Source organism: Stegostoma tigrinum, chromosome 2 (genome assembly GCF_030684315.1).
Source record: "Stegostoma tigrinum isolate sSteTig4 chromosome 2, sSteTig4.hap1, whole genome shotgun sequence".
Lineage (NCBI taxonomy): Eukaryota > Metazoa > Chordata > Chondrichthyes > Orectolobiformes > Stegostomatidae > Stegostoma > Stegostoma tigrinum.
In genome coordinates, this window is record NC_081355.1 from 47840572 (window position 1) to 47856334 (window position 15763).

At 41.8% G+C, this 15763-nt stretch overlaps 1 protein-coding gene across 2 annotated transcripts in view; it reads right to left on the reverse strand.

Annotated features, from left to right (window-relative positions):
* lpcat1 (lysophosphatidylcholine acyltransferase 1) overlaps nt 1-15763 on the reverse strand; it is a 144062-nt gene that overhangs the window by 50336 nt on the left and 77963 nt on the right. For both annotated transcript variants that reach the window (XM_048562080.2, XM_048562098.2), the window contains exon 6: nt 5224-5282. In XM_048562080.2, coding sequence (XP_048418037.1) covers nt 5224-5282 — 59 coding nt within the window. The remainder of the gene's footprint in view (nt 1-5223; nt 5283-15763) is intronic.

Consider the following 15763-nt stretch of genomic DNA (forward strand, 5'->3'; position numbering starts at 1 on the left):
GGGATAGGTCAGTCCAGGGAAGACGGACAGGTCAAGGAGGTGGGATGAGGTTAGTAGGTAGATGGGGGTGCGGCTTGGGGTGGGAGGAAAGGATGGGTGAGAGGAAGAACAGGTTAGGGAGGCAGAGACAGGTTGGACTGGTTTTGGGATGCAGTGGGGGGAGGGGACGAACTGGGCTGGTTTAGGGATGCGGTGGGGGAAGGGGAGATTTTGAAACTGGTGAAGTCCACATTGATACCATTAGGCTGCAGGCGGAATATGAGTTGCTGTTCCTCCGGAGGCTTGGGAACCGCTTTGCAGAACACCTCCACTCAGTTCGCAACAAACAACTGCACCTCCCAGTCGCAAACCATTTCCACTCCCCCTCCCATTCTTCAGATGACATGTCCATCATGGGCCTCCTGCAGTGCCACAATGATGCCACCCGAAGGTTGCAGGAACAGCAAGTCATATTCCGCCTGGGAACCTTGCAGCCTAATGGTTTCAATGTGGACTTCACCAGTTTCAAAATCTCCCCTTCCCCCACCGCATCCCTAAACCAGCCCAGTTCGTCCCCTCCCCCCACTGCACCACACAACCAGCCCAGCTCTTCCCCTCCACCCACTGCATCCCAAAACCAGTCCAACCTGTCTCTGCCTCCCTAACCTGTTCTTCCTCTCACCCATCCCTTCCTCCCACCTCAAGCCGCACCCCCATCTACCTACTAACCTCATCCCACCTCCTTGACCTGTCCGTCTTCCCTGGACTGACTTATCCCCTCCCCACCTATACTCTCTCCACCTATCTTCTTTTCTCTCCATCTTCGGTCCGCCTCCCCCTCTCTCCCTATTTATTCCAGAACCCTCACCCCATCCCCCTCTCTGAAGAAGTGTCTAGGCCCGAAACGTCAGCTTTTGTTCTCCTGAGATGCTGCTTGGCCTGCTGTGTTCATCCAGCCTCACATTTTATTATCTTGGATTCTCCAGCATCTGCAGTTCCCATTATTACTCTGTCTCAGGCGTGCTGCAGAGTTTCAGCAAAGCTCAGCTCAAGCTGGAAGAAACCCACCTCAATTTCTGCTTGGGGACCCTACAGCCCTCTGGATTCAATACTGAGATTAATAATTTTAGGGCCTGAACTCTTCCGTTGTCCTCGTCCCTGACCCACACACCAGGGCTTGTTATCACAGTCTGCCATTACACACTGCTTATTGTTAGTCACACAGTTGCCGTTAACAGCTATTCACCATCCCAGCCAGATCATTATCCACTCCTTTGTCTATTCAACTCTTTTTTCTCTCTTTGGGCTTTGTTATCTTCTCAATAGAAACCTGTATGTTCTGAGGAAGGGTCAACAGATCCAAAATGTTAACTCTGATTCTCACCCCACCCCCAAGATACTGCCAGACCTGCTGAGCTTTTCCAGAAACTTCTGTTTTTGTTAGCGATCCAGTAAATGACCTCTGAATTGCCCCCAACACTTACATCCTTCCTTAATGAAGGTGACCAATGCTGTAAACAAATGGTCTCGACAATGCCACGTATGAACTGATTTAAGCACCTGCTTTTCTATTGAAGCTACAAGGAAAAATGTGTCATCTTCCCACATTATAACCATCTATCAGATTTTTACCTGTTCACTCACCCTATATCCTTCTACAACTTGTCTTGTGCTTTCTTCACAACACTTTCCTGCTCTTGGGTCTGTGCATTTAGCGACTATGTTGTAGGGGGAGAGGTGCAAGTGTCCCTCTCTGTGCCTGCATGTCTACGTGTATATATTTCTTTTTTTGGGGGGGGGGGGGGGGGGGGGGTGACGCAAATAGGGGGAGGGGTGAGATCTGCATGGGAGGGCTTCAAATATGAGAACACAGTACTCAACTAATTGGCAATCAAGAAAACTTGAAATCACTGAGGTAATGACTTCCTTGCATATGAATATGGAATCCAGTTTCAGGCTGTTTAAATTTGGGGCTAGTATAATTGAAAAATAATGCAGTGGATCTCAGCAGGGTAATGTGGGTAGAATCATCAGCAAAAATCAAAGAGATTTCAATCTGTTAGTTCCCTTGGACTAAAAGAATGCCATTCTTCATCAATTTTTCAATGAGATAGCTGTCAGGTATTAAAGCCTAGATGGATTAGTGCAGGGCATTGCACTATTGCTACAGAACAAAATTCACCAGCAGAAATAGATGCTTATAAAATGAACTTGATATTTCTTTTTAATGGCTAGGTAGGGTACAAATGGATATTTAAGTTTACTAGTAAATTGCCATGTTAAATTAAATGTAATTATAACTGCATCAAATATGGGATGTGCAGGAGTGGAACACCCAAGCTTGGGAGCAGACGCAACATAGGCACAGGAATTGGGACTACGGGATCACATCCTCTCATACTGCCTGACCAACTGAGCCTTTTCAGTTGTTTTGTTCTTGCAAACTTAGGTCTCTTCTGAAATAAACTTAAGCACAGTTAAAGAAAGTGTACACTCCCAAACAGGCACTTACTAAGCCATAAAAACCTCAACATAAAAAGGTAGCAAAACAGGAAATATTTTATTCCAACTTAACTGAGAAACTAAGATCTAAATGTAAAACAATGAGCACAATGCTAGAACGTAACATTTTAAAATGGTATTATTTTGAGAAGTAAAAGAGAGATGAATAACTGTGCAGGAAGGATAAGATTGCAATAATTTATGAGAGACTTAATTCCTCATGTTATTTCACTTTTAAAGTTGGTAGACAAGTTGCCAGTGCCTCATGGGATCTACCCCAGAATACCGAGAGGGGCTAGGAAGGAAACTGCTGGAGCCTTGAGCGAAACCTTTGTATCCTCACTGGCTACAGAGAGGTAACACAGGATTGGAGAATAGCCAATGATATTCCTCTGTTTAAGAAGGATGGCAAGGATAATCCAGCCAATTACAGGCCAGTGAGCCTTATGTCAGTGGTAGGGAAATTATTGGAGAGGATTCTTCAAGACAGGATTTACTCCTACCTGGAAATTAGTGAAAGGCAACATGGTTTTGAGAAGAGGCAGTCATGTCTTACTACTTAGGTTGAGTTTTTTGAGGAAGTGGCGAAGATGTTCGATGAGGGTAGGGCAGTGGATGTTGTCTACATGGACTTCAGTTAAGGTCTTTGACAAGGTCCTTCATGGCAGGCTGATACAGAAGTTAAAGTTGCACAGGGTCAGAGGTGAGCTTGCAAGATGGATAGAAAAACTGGCTCGGTTATAGAAGTCAGAGGGTAACAGTGGAAGGGTGCATTTCTGAATGCATGGCTGTGACTAGTGGCGTTCCTCAGGGATCAGTTTTAGGGCCTTTCATATATAAAAAATGATTTGGAGGAAAATGTAACTGGTCTGATTAGTAAGTTTGCTGATGACACAAACGTTGGTAGAATTGTGGATAGTAATGAGGACCGTCAAAAGATACAGCTGGATGTAGACTGGTTGGTGACTTTGGCAGAGAGATGGCAGATTGAGTTTAAGCCGGAAAAATGTACGGTTATGCATTTTGGAAGATCTAATCCAGATGGAAAATATACAGAAAATAGCAGAACCTGTAAGAGTACTGATAGGTAGAGAGAACTGGGTGTACAGGTACACAGGTCACTGGAAGTGGCACGCAGGTGGAAAAAGGTAGTTAACAAGGCTTACAGCATGCTTGCCTTCATCGGCTAGAGCACCGAGTCGAAAAATTGGCAGGGAATGTTGCAGCTTTATAGAAGCTTAGTTAGGTTGCATATGGAATATAGTGTTTCAGCCAGATTTGAACACAACTAGAATGGTGTGATAGCTTTGGAGAGGATTTACCAGGATGTTGCCTGGTATGGAGGACATCAGCTATGAGGAGAGGCTGGAGAAACTTGGGTTGTTCTCACTGGAACGACGGTGGTTGAGGGGCGATCTGATAAGAGGTCTCTAAGATTATAAAGGGGATGGACAGACTAGACAGTCAATCTTTTTCCCAGGGTGGAACAGTCAGTTACCGGGAGCATGGTTTAAGATGTAGGGGGCAAGGATTAAAGGTGATAAATGAGGCAAGTTTTTTTTAAATGCAGAGGGTGGTGGATGCCTGGAACTCGCTGACGGGGGAGGAACTGGAAGCAGATAGCATAGTGCCTTTTAAAGGGCATCTTAACAAATACATGAATAGGATGGGAATAAACGGATATCGTCCCCAGAAGGGTCGGAGTTTTAGCTGTGTACGGATTGCATGTCGGCTCGGGCTTGGAGGGCCGAAGGGCATGGTCCTGTACCGTAATGTTCTTTGTTCTTTCTTATTGATCTTGTTCTGAATGTGATAGGGACTGAGAATTTTTTTTAAAAACCAGTGTGATTCACACACCCGAAGTGAAGGACGCTCAGTACCTGGTTCAGCAAACAAGCACCTTATGCAAAAATTATGACTGCGCAATCGTATTCCACCCTAATGTACAGTATTGGCAGAGGTGGCCTATTCACTTAAGGGAGCAATTACTTTGCTTTCATGCAAGAAATATTTAGCTAAGCACTGCAGAATCTTTTGCATGACCGAGCCAAGGCAAAAATTAACAGCTTTTCCTTTGTTTTTGGTAGCTTTCTTTACAATTTGGTCATCTAGTAGCTAATAATTCTTGTTGCTACCCAAGGATTAAAACTTTATGAATGCTTCCTTTGAAAATAAATATGTAGCACATTTTCTGAAAGTCTCTCTCCACCGTTGAAATATTAGACTCCTGGAGAATGTGAAGGAGGAAGCAAAAAAAAAACAAACAATCTCTCATTTATTCTTGCTTTTTTTTTAAACAATGCTGTCCCCCTCCCCTGTCACACCCCCACTCCACCCAACCATGGAAAGATGCCAGAATTTGATCTAAAAACCTTTCTGGAACCATACGACCAATACAATTAGCAAAGAACACACAGCTGTGGAAATGCAACTGCAAAGTTTGTGGGCTTGCTACAACCTAGAGGGCTAGGAAATTATGTTTTTCATATCTACTTTGCAGTGTTACAACATTTTTAAAAAAATAATGTGGCAATACCTGCCCATAGAAATCTTAGAAGCAAAACATTTTTTCCTTGGGGCTCAAAAATGTTAGGACACAACAGCTCATGACATTTAGAACTTTATTTTTAAAGCAAATGTAATTGAACAATGATTTAATATAAATAGCTTAATCAGACTACTAAAATGAATAATTATGTGTAAAGTGCATTTAAAAAAAATCAGATTTTAAAAAGTACTTACTGTTTCATTAGGATAACGCAAGACCACAGGTTGCACGGGAACCCCAGGAATGAATGCACCTGTACAAAAAAATGAAAAACAATAATACCATCTTTTACGCCCCCCGCTTCTGAACAGTCATTGTCTTTTTCTCCCACGGTTTCTGCAGAGACACATTATCTACCATAGAATTATCAAAGGTTCAGTATCTCATTCAATTGACCATTACTCATGTAAGCCTACATTTGGAGTGGGCAGATATTTTGACTAGGGGTTAGCATTACCCCAAATGTATACAGTTCGCTTCTGAATTCCTGAAAATTAAATAACTCTGTTCCATCTACATAAACTTCAAAAATGAAACAAAAATGTTTCAACAAACAAAAGAAGCTCGTAGAATCATGTATAGAGTGTAGTGGAGGCCATTTGGTCCATTGTGCCTGGTTCTTGGGGAAGCTATCCAATTGGTCCTACTCATTTGATCTCTCCCCAGTTCTGCAAAGTTTCATCTTCAATCATTTATCCAATTTTGTTTCAAAAACTAGTGAATCTGCTCCTAATGAACTTTAATACATTCCAGTCCATAACAACTTAGTGTTTAAAACATGTGGTTATATCACCGACTCTTTCAGCAATTACATTAAATCTGTACCCTCTGCTAACCACTTGTTCCACCACTGGAAACCGTTTGTTTATTTATTCTATCAAAACACATGATTCTGAATAATTATCACATCTATCCATACCCTCCACACTGTAAAGAGCAACCCTATTTCACTAGTCTCAACATAGGTAGGCTGGAAAGGGAACAGTGTATTAAAGAAAGAATGTATCAGGGCTGAAAAATGTAAGGTGGTGTAGGGTGACATCCAAGGCCTTGACATTCTTCCAAAACACATCTGGACAATACTCCAGCAAAGCATAATTAGGAATTTACAAATATCCTCGTTGTGTACTCTATGCTTATTTTATAAAGAGAAGGAAACTACATGCCTTTTAAATTAACTAATCAGTTTGCTCTGGCATCTTTAAACCCCTGTGCATCTTCACCCCCAAGTTTGGGTCGACATACCACCTTTAAAATTGTACAATTTAGTTTACGTGTATCTCATCATTCTTTCAAACGAAATACATGACTTCACAATGCTCTACGTTATATTTCATTTGCCAAATCAGCCTCATTCACCTTCCTGAGCACACAAACACAACATGCAGATACTGGAAATCTGATACAGAAGAAAAGGCAAAGGCAATGATGGCATTAGCAGGTCAAGCAACATCTGCAGATAGAAAAATATTGCTAACATTTTAGGTTGATGACCTTTCATCAGACATCAGTCATTATCAAGAAAAATGAACTCTGCTCTTTCCACAGATATCATTTCACCAGCTGAGTATTTCCAGCATTTATTTTAAGACCTTAAGAGGTTGAGCCGAACTTGGACATTCAGCTCATTGAGTTTGCTGTGCCATTCAATGACATTATGGCGGACCTGATAATTAACTTTACTTTCCTGTCTTTTCCCCACAACCCTGGATTCCCTTACTGATTAAAATTGGTGTCTCAGTCTTGAATATACTTGACAATCCGACCTATTATGCTGTTGGTCCTAGACGCAAAGGTGAAACAACCTCTCCACATTTACCTGGTCAAGAATTCCCAAGAATCTTTTGTACTTCAATAATGTCATTTTTTTTTGGACTCAAGTCAGTGCATGTCCAACTTAGACAACCGTTCCTCAAAATCCCTTTACACCTGGGACCTATCTAGTAAACTCTCCGTCCTGCCTAGAATGACAGTGCACCTTTTCATAGTTAGGAGGACCCAAATGGTGATCTAAGTGCAGTCTAACTACAGCCTTATATACTTTTAGCAAGACTTTCCTATTCTTGTATACCATTCCTTTTGAAATAAAAGGCCAATATTCCATTTGCCTTTCCGTCTACCCGCTGAACTTGGGTGCTAGGCATCTTTGTGTGATTTCTGCTTAAGGACTTCAAAATCACTTTGCTTTTAATCTGAAATGTTACATTCTCATATTCGATTTTATCTTAATTTATAAATTTGAAGCTGAGTTTAATAAGTTCAAGTCATTAATATTCTGGCAGCCATCCCTGGAACTTCCCTTCAGTTTGAAGTTACCGACTCACCACACTGCTGTTTCTTAGCCAATTTTTACATGTACATAATCACTGCCCTTTTAATCTCATGGGTTTCTATTCTGTTAGCAAATCAAACATACAAAAACTTTATCCATTGCCTTTTGTAAGTCCATAAACAGATCAATCATATTACTCTCATCCATGTTGGATTTTGTCTAAAAATTGTTACCAAGCAGCAATTAACTTTTGTCCCAGATTAGACATTCAAAGCATCCCCACCAGCAGCATTACGATAACTCAACTGTTGCTACCTGCTCGATCACAATCTGCCTTTTGAACAGATAGCTTGACTACTATTGGCCTTTAACATTCTACTTTAAATGTGATAGGCTTAAATACACACATTGAAGTAGTCAAAGCAGGACATCTTGGCTTTTAAGCTTTACATAAGAGTGATTGTCATATCAACAGTTACGTATATAAACGGCATTTTAGTCATTATATCAGAATGTAAAAATACAAATTATGACTGTAAAATTTGAAAAGCATTTCGTTCTCAAAGATATGCATGAATGCCAAAGTTGATCGAAGCTTAACTTTATCTAATGAAATTAAAAGGGTGGTGTACTCTAATTTGTCAACTGAACATACAAACAAAATCCTTTTCAGTTTAAAAAGGATATTTTTAACAGCCTTATTGCTATATTAATTTTTGACTGCGGAAAACATTGTGAAGTGACAAAGACCACTTGACAGTAACTCATTTGAAAAAATCCACACTACTGTAAGCCCAATTTAATCACGGAAATAAGTTAATAGCTCACAAATAGCAACTTAAGTGCAACTTTAATACAGTACTAGAGTCAACAATAAAACCCTTATCTGTGTACAGGTTATCACAAAGTAAATATCAAAAGATAAAATTGCCACAATAGTACATTCACGAATAATAACAAAAAACTCAAGCAATCCACAAAAATAAAGAATGAACTTTGGCCAGAACCCTACTAGCCTAACCCTACTAGCCTAACCCCACTTTTACAAAACTTTGACATATATTCACTGATACGACAAACTCAATCAAATCAATTCAAACATTGCATATATAAAGGCATAACACTATTGATTTAAAAGGACTGCACAAATTTATATATACCGGGCCATTTTATTTCCTTTTAAATGCACTCTGTCAGTAAAGTTGGTTGAGGTTATTTAAAGGAAGGGTGGAAACAAGCATTAAGCAGGAGATATACAAACAAAAATACATATTTAAAATGACAGATGGCTGAAGTTAACCTTCGAATATCACTATCTAAAAGTGTCTGGAGGTGTGAAAACAGAAAGCTATAGGCTGAGTCACAGCTCAAATTTCTAAACAAGGTTTGATATTCTGGGTGATAAAGAAACAGAAAGCGTAAGACAGTGTCACGGGTCAGGATTGTCTGGGGAGTTAGGAAGCAGGTTTGCAAATTCTCAGAGGCTGTACTTGAGGCTGTGGCAGAAACCACAGCAGTGAACCACTGTCTGTCTTCGACCCACAAAATGGAAAGGAAGTCACAGAAACAAGTATGGGAGGGTATCACCTTGGACCAGGCTAGCATCGCCATTAATGACATGGTCCCAATAGTGAAAAAATAAAATTCAAAATAGTCAACACAAGATTCCAACTGAAACAAACTTCCCAGGACTGCATCACAATTTCAAACAACATTTAGCTATAAACTTGCATTTATACAACGAATGCTATTTTTCTGAGGAAGGGTCACTGGATCCAAAACGTTAACTCAGATTTTTTATCTTCACAGACACTGCCAAGCCGTTACATTTCCAACAACTGGTTCGTTCCTGATTTGCAGCATCTGCAGCTCTTTTGGTCTTTTGCATCCTTCACGCTCCCTACTTCTGATGCATCATATAGCTCTCCAGCCACAGAAATCAAGGTAGGTTGGCACTAAATTTTATGCTGAGGTGTTGAAACAACTTTACAGCCAATTAGTTATTTTTTGAATTTTCCTCTTTGTTGTAAAGTAGGAAAACGGCAGATAATCTGCATTCAGTAAGCTGTCTCAAGCTCCAATGTAACAGCAATCAAATAATCCTATTATCTTGACTGACAGAAATATTGTTCAGAACATTGGGGAGAAATATCTCCTACTCTTGCCCAAAATAGTGTCATCACATCTTTAACCCATGTTTTCAACTACCTTAGAAGGCTGACATGATGTTAGTTGCCAAAAGATTTCTCAAGTCAAAGGAGAGAATAATTATTTTCAGTTCGTTCACTGGGTGGGCAAGGATTTGTTGCTCATCTCTGGTTGCTGGAGAAGGCTGTAGTGAGGTGTCATCTTAAACTAGTGAGTCCATTTGGTGTAGGTATATCAACACTGCCATTAGAGAGTGAGTTCCAGCATCTTGACCCAGTGAGTGAAAGAATGGTGATGTCACCAAAAGAAAGGTTGGCGAGGGTCAGAGAGAGATGTACAGCATGGAAATAGATTCTTTGGTCCAATTCATACATGCCAAACACACATTCTCCATTAATCTAGCCCCATTTGCCAGCATTTCGCCCATATCACTCCTAAACCCTTTCCATTCATATACCCATCTAGATGCCTTTTAAATGTTGTAATTGTACCAGCCTCCATCTCTTCTGGCATGCAATGATTCCTTCTACCATTGATGTACAGATGCAGCAGAATGTGCCATCTGCAAGAAACACTGCAGAAATTCAGAGATAGTAGGAACTGCCGATGTTGGAGAATCTGAGATAACACAGTGTGAGGCACAGCAGGCCAAGCAGCAGAGCAGGAGGAAGCCTTGACGTTTTGGGTCGGGACCCTTCTTCAGAAAATTTACCAAGGCTCCTTAGATAGCACCTCCCAAACTCACGCCCATTACCATCTGGAAGGACAATGATAACAGTTGCATGGGAACATCACTAACTGCAAGTTTTTCTTCAATCCAACAGTGACATCTAGGAAAGTATCAATATTAAACAGGAGTAGTGCTGGACAACTTAAAACGCATAAAGGTGGGTGATTCCCTGGGGCCTGAGCAAGTATACCCTTGAACTTTGTGGAAAGCAATTGTTGGGCTCCTTCCTGAGATAAGTGTATCATTGTTAGCCATGGGTGGAGGTGTGGAAGCCTGAAGGTTGCCTAATGTCCTAAGAAAAAGCCTGGGAACTACAGACCATTGAGCCTAGTGTCAATGGTGGGTAAGTTGTTGCAAGGGATTCTGAGGGACAGGATCTACATGTATTTGGAAAAACAAGGACTGACTGGGGACAGTCAACATGACTTTGTACTGGGAAATTGCCTCTCACCATCTTGCTTGAGTTAGTTGAAAAAGTAACAGAGGATTGAAGGCAGAGCGATGGACATTGTCTATATGGGCTTCAGCAAGGCGTTTGACAAGATTCCACACAGTAAACTGATTAGCAAGGTAAGATCATGCGAAAAAACAGGGAGAACTAGCCACATGGATGCAAATTTAGCTCAAAAAAGGTCAGGGGGGTGGTGGTGGGTTGCTTTTCAGACTGGAGGCCTGTAAACAGTGGTGTGCAAGGATCAGTGCTGGGTCCACTGCTTTTTCTCATTTATATAAATGATCTGGAAGTGAATGCAGGAAGTAAGTTAGTAATTCTGCAGGTGACACTAAAATTGGTGTTGTGGTCAAAGAAGGTTACTTCAGAGTGCAACGGGATCTTGATCAGATGGGCCAAGGAGTGGCAAGGTGGAGTTTAATTTTGATAAATGCGCAGTACTGCATTTTGGGAAGGCAAATCGAGGCAGAACTTACACACTTAATGGTAAGGTCCTGTGGAGTATTACTGAGCAGAGTCATGGGGGTGTAGTTTCATGGTTTCTTGAAAGTGAAATCTTAAGTAGACAGGGTAGAGAAGGAGGCATTTGTCATGCTTGCCTTTATTGGTCAGTGCATCGAGTACAGGAGTTGGGAAGCCATGTTGTGGCTGTACAGGACATTGTTTAGGCCACTTTTGAAATAGTACATTGAATCCTGCTCTCCCTGATAATAGGAAGGATGTTGTGAAACTTGAAAGGGTTCAGAAAAGGTTCACAAGGATGTTGCCAGGGTTGGAGGGCTTGAGCTATATGGAGAGGCTGAAGCTATGTTCCCTGGAGCATTGGAGGCGGAGGGATGAGCTTAAGTTTATAAAATCATGAGCAACAAGGAAAGGATGAATAGTCAGGTATTTTCCTCAAGGTACGGAGTCCAAACTAGAAGGCATAGGTTTAAGTTGGCGGGGGGGGGATTTAAAAGGAACCTAACTGGCTCCTTTATTATGCAGAGGGTAGTGCATCTATGGAATTATGTCAACAACAGGCCCAGCAATCACCTCCCTAACTTCCCACAAAGTTCAAGGGTACACTTGCCTCAGGCCCCAGGGGCTTATCCACCTTTATACGTTTTAGGTTGTCCAGCACTCCTCTGTAACATGGATACTTTTCTAGAAATCACTATTGGATTGAAGAAAAAGTTGCAGTTAGTGGTGATGTTCCCATGCGACTGTTATCATTTTCCTTCCAGATGGTAGTGGGCATGGGTTTGGAAGGTGCTAAGGAACCTTGGTGAATTTCTGCCATTTTCTTGCAGATGGTACATACTGCTGCGTCTGTACATCAATGGTAGATGGTGTCAATTTGAAGATGTAATGCCAATCAAGCCGGTTGCTTCATCCTGGATGTTAGAGTTTCTGGAGTGGTGCTGGAGCTGCACTCGTGCAGGCAAGTAGCGTGTATTCCATCATTCGATTGACATGTGCCTTGTAGATGATACACAGATTTTGGGAAGTCAGCAGGTGAGTTACTCACTGCAGGATTCCTAGCTTCTGACTTGCTCTTATAGTCATGGCATTGATAAGCCCTATTCAGCTGAGTGTCTAATCAATGATGTGAACTGTGGTGAATTCAGTGAATGCAATGCAATTGAATGCTAAGGGGCAACAATTAGATTCTCTCTTGTTGGATACGGTCATGCATGTTGCCTTCCATTTGCTCAGAACTGGAAACGATCTGGATCTTGCTGCATTTTACATGATCTGTTTCAGCATGAGTTGCTGCAATCGGTGTTGAATATTGTGTAATCTCCAGAGAATATCTCCACTCTCAGCCTCATGTTAGAGGGAAAGTCACTGATGAAGTAGCTTAGGCTATCTGACAATGAAGACTCAAAATACAGAAAGGAGATAGAAGGTTCGGTGATGTGTTGCAATGAGAACAACCTTAATCTCAACATTGGCAAGACTAAAGAACTGATCACTGACTTCAGAAAGAAAGGTGAACATGTCCCCATCGATATCCATGGAGCTGAGGTTGACAGGGTGGACAGCATCAAGTTCCTAGGAGGGACGATAACTGAAAACTTGTCCTGGACTTGCCACACTGATGCAATGGTCAAGATAGCACAACAATTGCTCTTCTTCCTCCTCAGGTGGCTCAAGAAATTTGGCATGTCCATAAGGACCCTCACTTTTTCAAATGCACCAGTATTTGGATGCATACCGTCTGGGTGCTTAATGGCCTGGTACGTCAACTGCCCTGCCCAGCACTGTATAAACTACAGAAAGTTGTATGCACAGCCCTGACCATCATGGAAGCCAACCTTCCATCCACAGACTCCATTTACACAGCTTCTTGCTGCCATCACCAAAGACTCGTTGTACCCAAGTAACGCTCTCCTAAACCTCTGTCAGCCATGAGACAGAATAGTTTGAGCACATGCACCAGCAGGTTCAGGAACAGCTTCCTCCGGCTGTTATTAGACTGATGCATGAACTTTCTAACTTCAAATCATGCCAATTTGGTAGTATTGATCTTGACTAGTGCACGCCTTGTGTGATGTAACCTATGTGCCTTTAGGTTTTGTTTCCACCCTATGATCTGTATGCCCTTAATTACCATGATCTGCCTGTACTACTTCTAAACACAGCTTTTCACTGTACTTAGGTACTCACGGCAGTAAGTCAAAATTAAAATCATTAGTAGGCCTAGGACACTACCCCGAAGAACCCGCAATATTACGTACCGAGACAATGGTGACTGACTGCCAACAATTATCTTCCTTTGTACCATGTAAGACTCTAATCACAAGTGATCCTTCCTTAAATCCTAGGGTTGCTAGGGCTCCTTCATGCAACACTGGTAAAATATGGCCTTGGTGCAAAGGGCAAGGAATTCAACTGTGGAAGTTAACTCTTTTCTCCATGTTTGGAATCCAGAGTGTAATAAGGTTAACAGCAGAGTGGCTTCAGCAGAACCCAAACTCGGCATCAGTGACAACACTCTTGTTTAAGACTTTTGAAGACCTCTTCCTTCACTTCACTGATGATCAAGTTATTTGATATATTTAATATAAAAAGGGGAAGGGACCAGGGAAAGGGTAAGGCAGACGTAAATCTTCACGTGAAAATTGACTTTCATCAGTTAAAGGATCACAGGTCATGGTAACCAGAGATGTTTTCCTAACCCCATGTTTGACCTGATGCTATTAGACTTCAAGCAATCTAAGAGAGGAAGCAATTCCACAAGACCATTCCCCTTGAGGGATCAGTGCTGACAATGATACGGAGAGCAGCAGCAGGTACCACTGATAGTCTGATCAGGGTATACATGCCAGAAAGACATGTGGACCCTACAACCTCTTTACATATACATATCTCTGCTCACTAAATCTCCCAAAACTATTCTCAAACTCAACATGATCTCAGGGCCTACACCTTCCTGCATGTTACATCTTAATTTTATCACCGTCCTGCTGAAGTCCTCAGCATCACTGATGCCAGACTTCAGCTGAAATAAGACAAAGAACTGTAGACGCTGGAAATCTGAAACAGAAACAGCTGAAGAAAATCAACAGGCCTAGCAGTATTTGTAGAGACAGCAGAGTTAAGGATTTGGAGTCCAGCGACCCATGTGTTTCACTTCACCCTAGTTTAGCATGCACTTGCAAGTACTCCACAATTTCATCCTTAATAATGGACTCGAATATCTTAGCAACCACCAAGGTCAGGCTAACCAGCTATAGTTTCCTGTCTTTGGCCTCTCTTCTTAAACAGGGGCTTACGTTTGTCACTTTCCAGTCCTCTGAGATCCTCCCAGACTTTTGTGATTCTGAAAGACCACGATTAATTCCTCTGTAATCTCTTCAGCCATCTTTTTCAGAACTGTGGGGTGTATTGCATTTAGTCCAGGTGATTTATTTGCCTTCAGACTTTTCAGCATCCCCAACACTTTCTCTTTAGTGACTGTCATAACACCTCAGCCCCAGACTCTCAAAGTTCTGGTATGTTGCTGGGTGTCTTTTATTGTAAAACCTGATGCATAGTACCTATTCAGTTCCTCTGCTATTTCTTCGATCCCCATTACTACTTCTCCAGGCTCATATTCCAGCAGTCCAATGTTCACTGTTACCTCTCTCTCAACTTTTAGATATGTAAAGAAAACCCCTATATTCCCTTATGATTCTCCACCCCACACAGGCCTCCACCCAGACTGCTTTTTTAAGCTGTCCTCTCTCTCTGGTGATTTTTAAAAGATTCCCCAGCAATCTTCAGTGCCGTTGGCCCAACAATGTTCTATTGCTGAAATGATCAGCCCTCCATCATAAGGTCAAGTGAACAAGATAAATGCACCATATTCAGCATTCACAACTCTTCAGATACCGAAGCAGTAAATGTCCAAATGCAGCTTTGGGCTGATGCACATCAAGCAGTATTCATACCAGAACTGTGCCAGGCAATCACTATTTCCAACAAGAGAATCTAACCATCACCCCCTGACATTCAACAGCATTACCATTGCTGAATCTTACACGCTACAATGATGAACCTGGCTAGTTATAGAAATACTGTGAATACAAGAGCAGATCAGAGGCAAGGTATCTTGCAGCAAGTAATTCATCTCTTGACTCCCCAAAGCCTACTGACCCTCTACAAGGCACAAGTCAGAAAAGTCATGGAATACCCCTCACTTGCTGGATGACTGTAGCTCCACACATGAAATTTGAGAACATCCAGGCTGATGCCATCTGATCAGTATCAGAACGTTCACAGCCTCTATCTCCAACACTGTATTATCTACGACATGGCAGGAATTTTCTAAGACTCCCAAACCCATGACCACCATAATCTAGAAGGACAAGAGCAAGAAATACACGAGAACACCATATATACATGCACCTCCAAACCACTCACCATCCTGACTTGGAGATATATTATCCTTCCTGCAGGTGTCCCTGGGTCAAAATCCTGGAACTCCCTCCCTAACAGCATTGTGGGTCTACAATACAGCAAATAAATTTTGGTGGTTCAAAAGGCAACTTACCACCATCTTCAAAAGCAATGAGGTTTTAAGAATAAATGCGGACCTAGTCAGCAACACCCATACCCGATGAATTCATTTTAAGAAAGTGCCAGGAGTGAGATTGACCTTGCCTC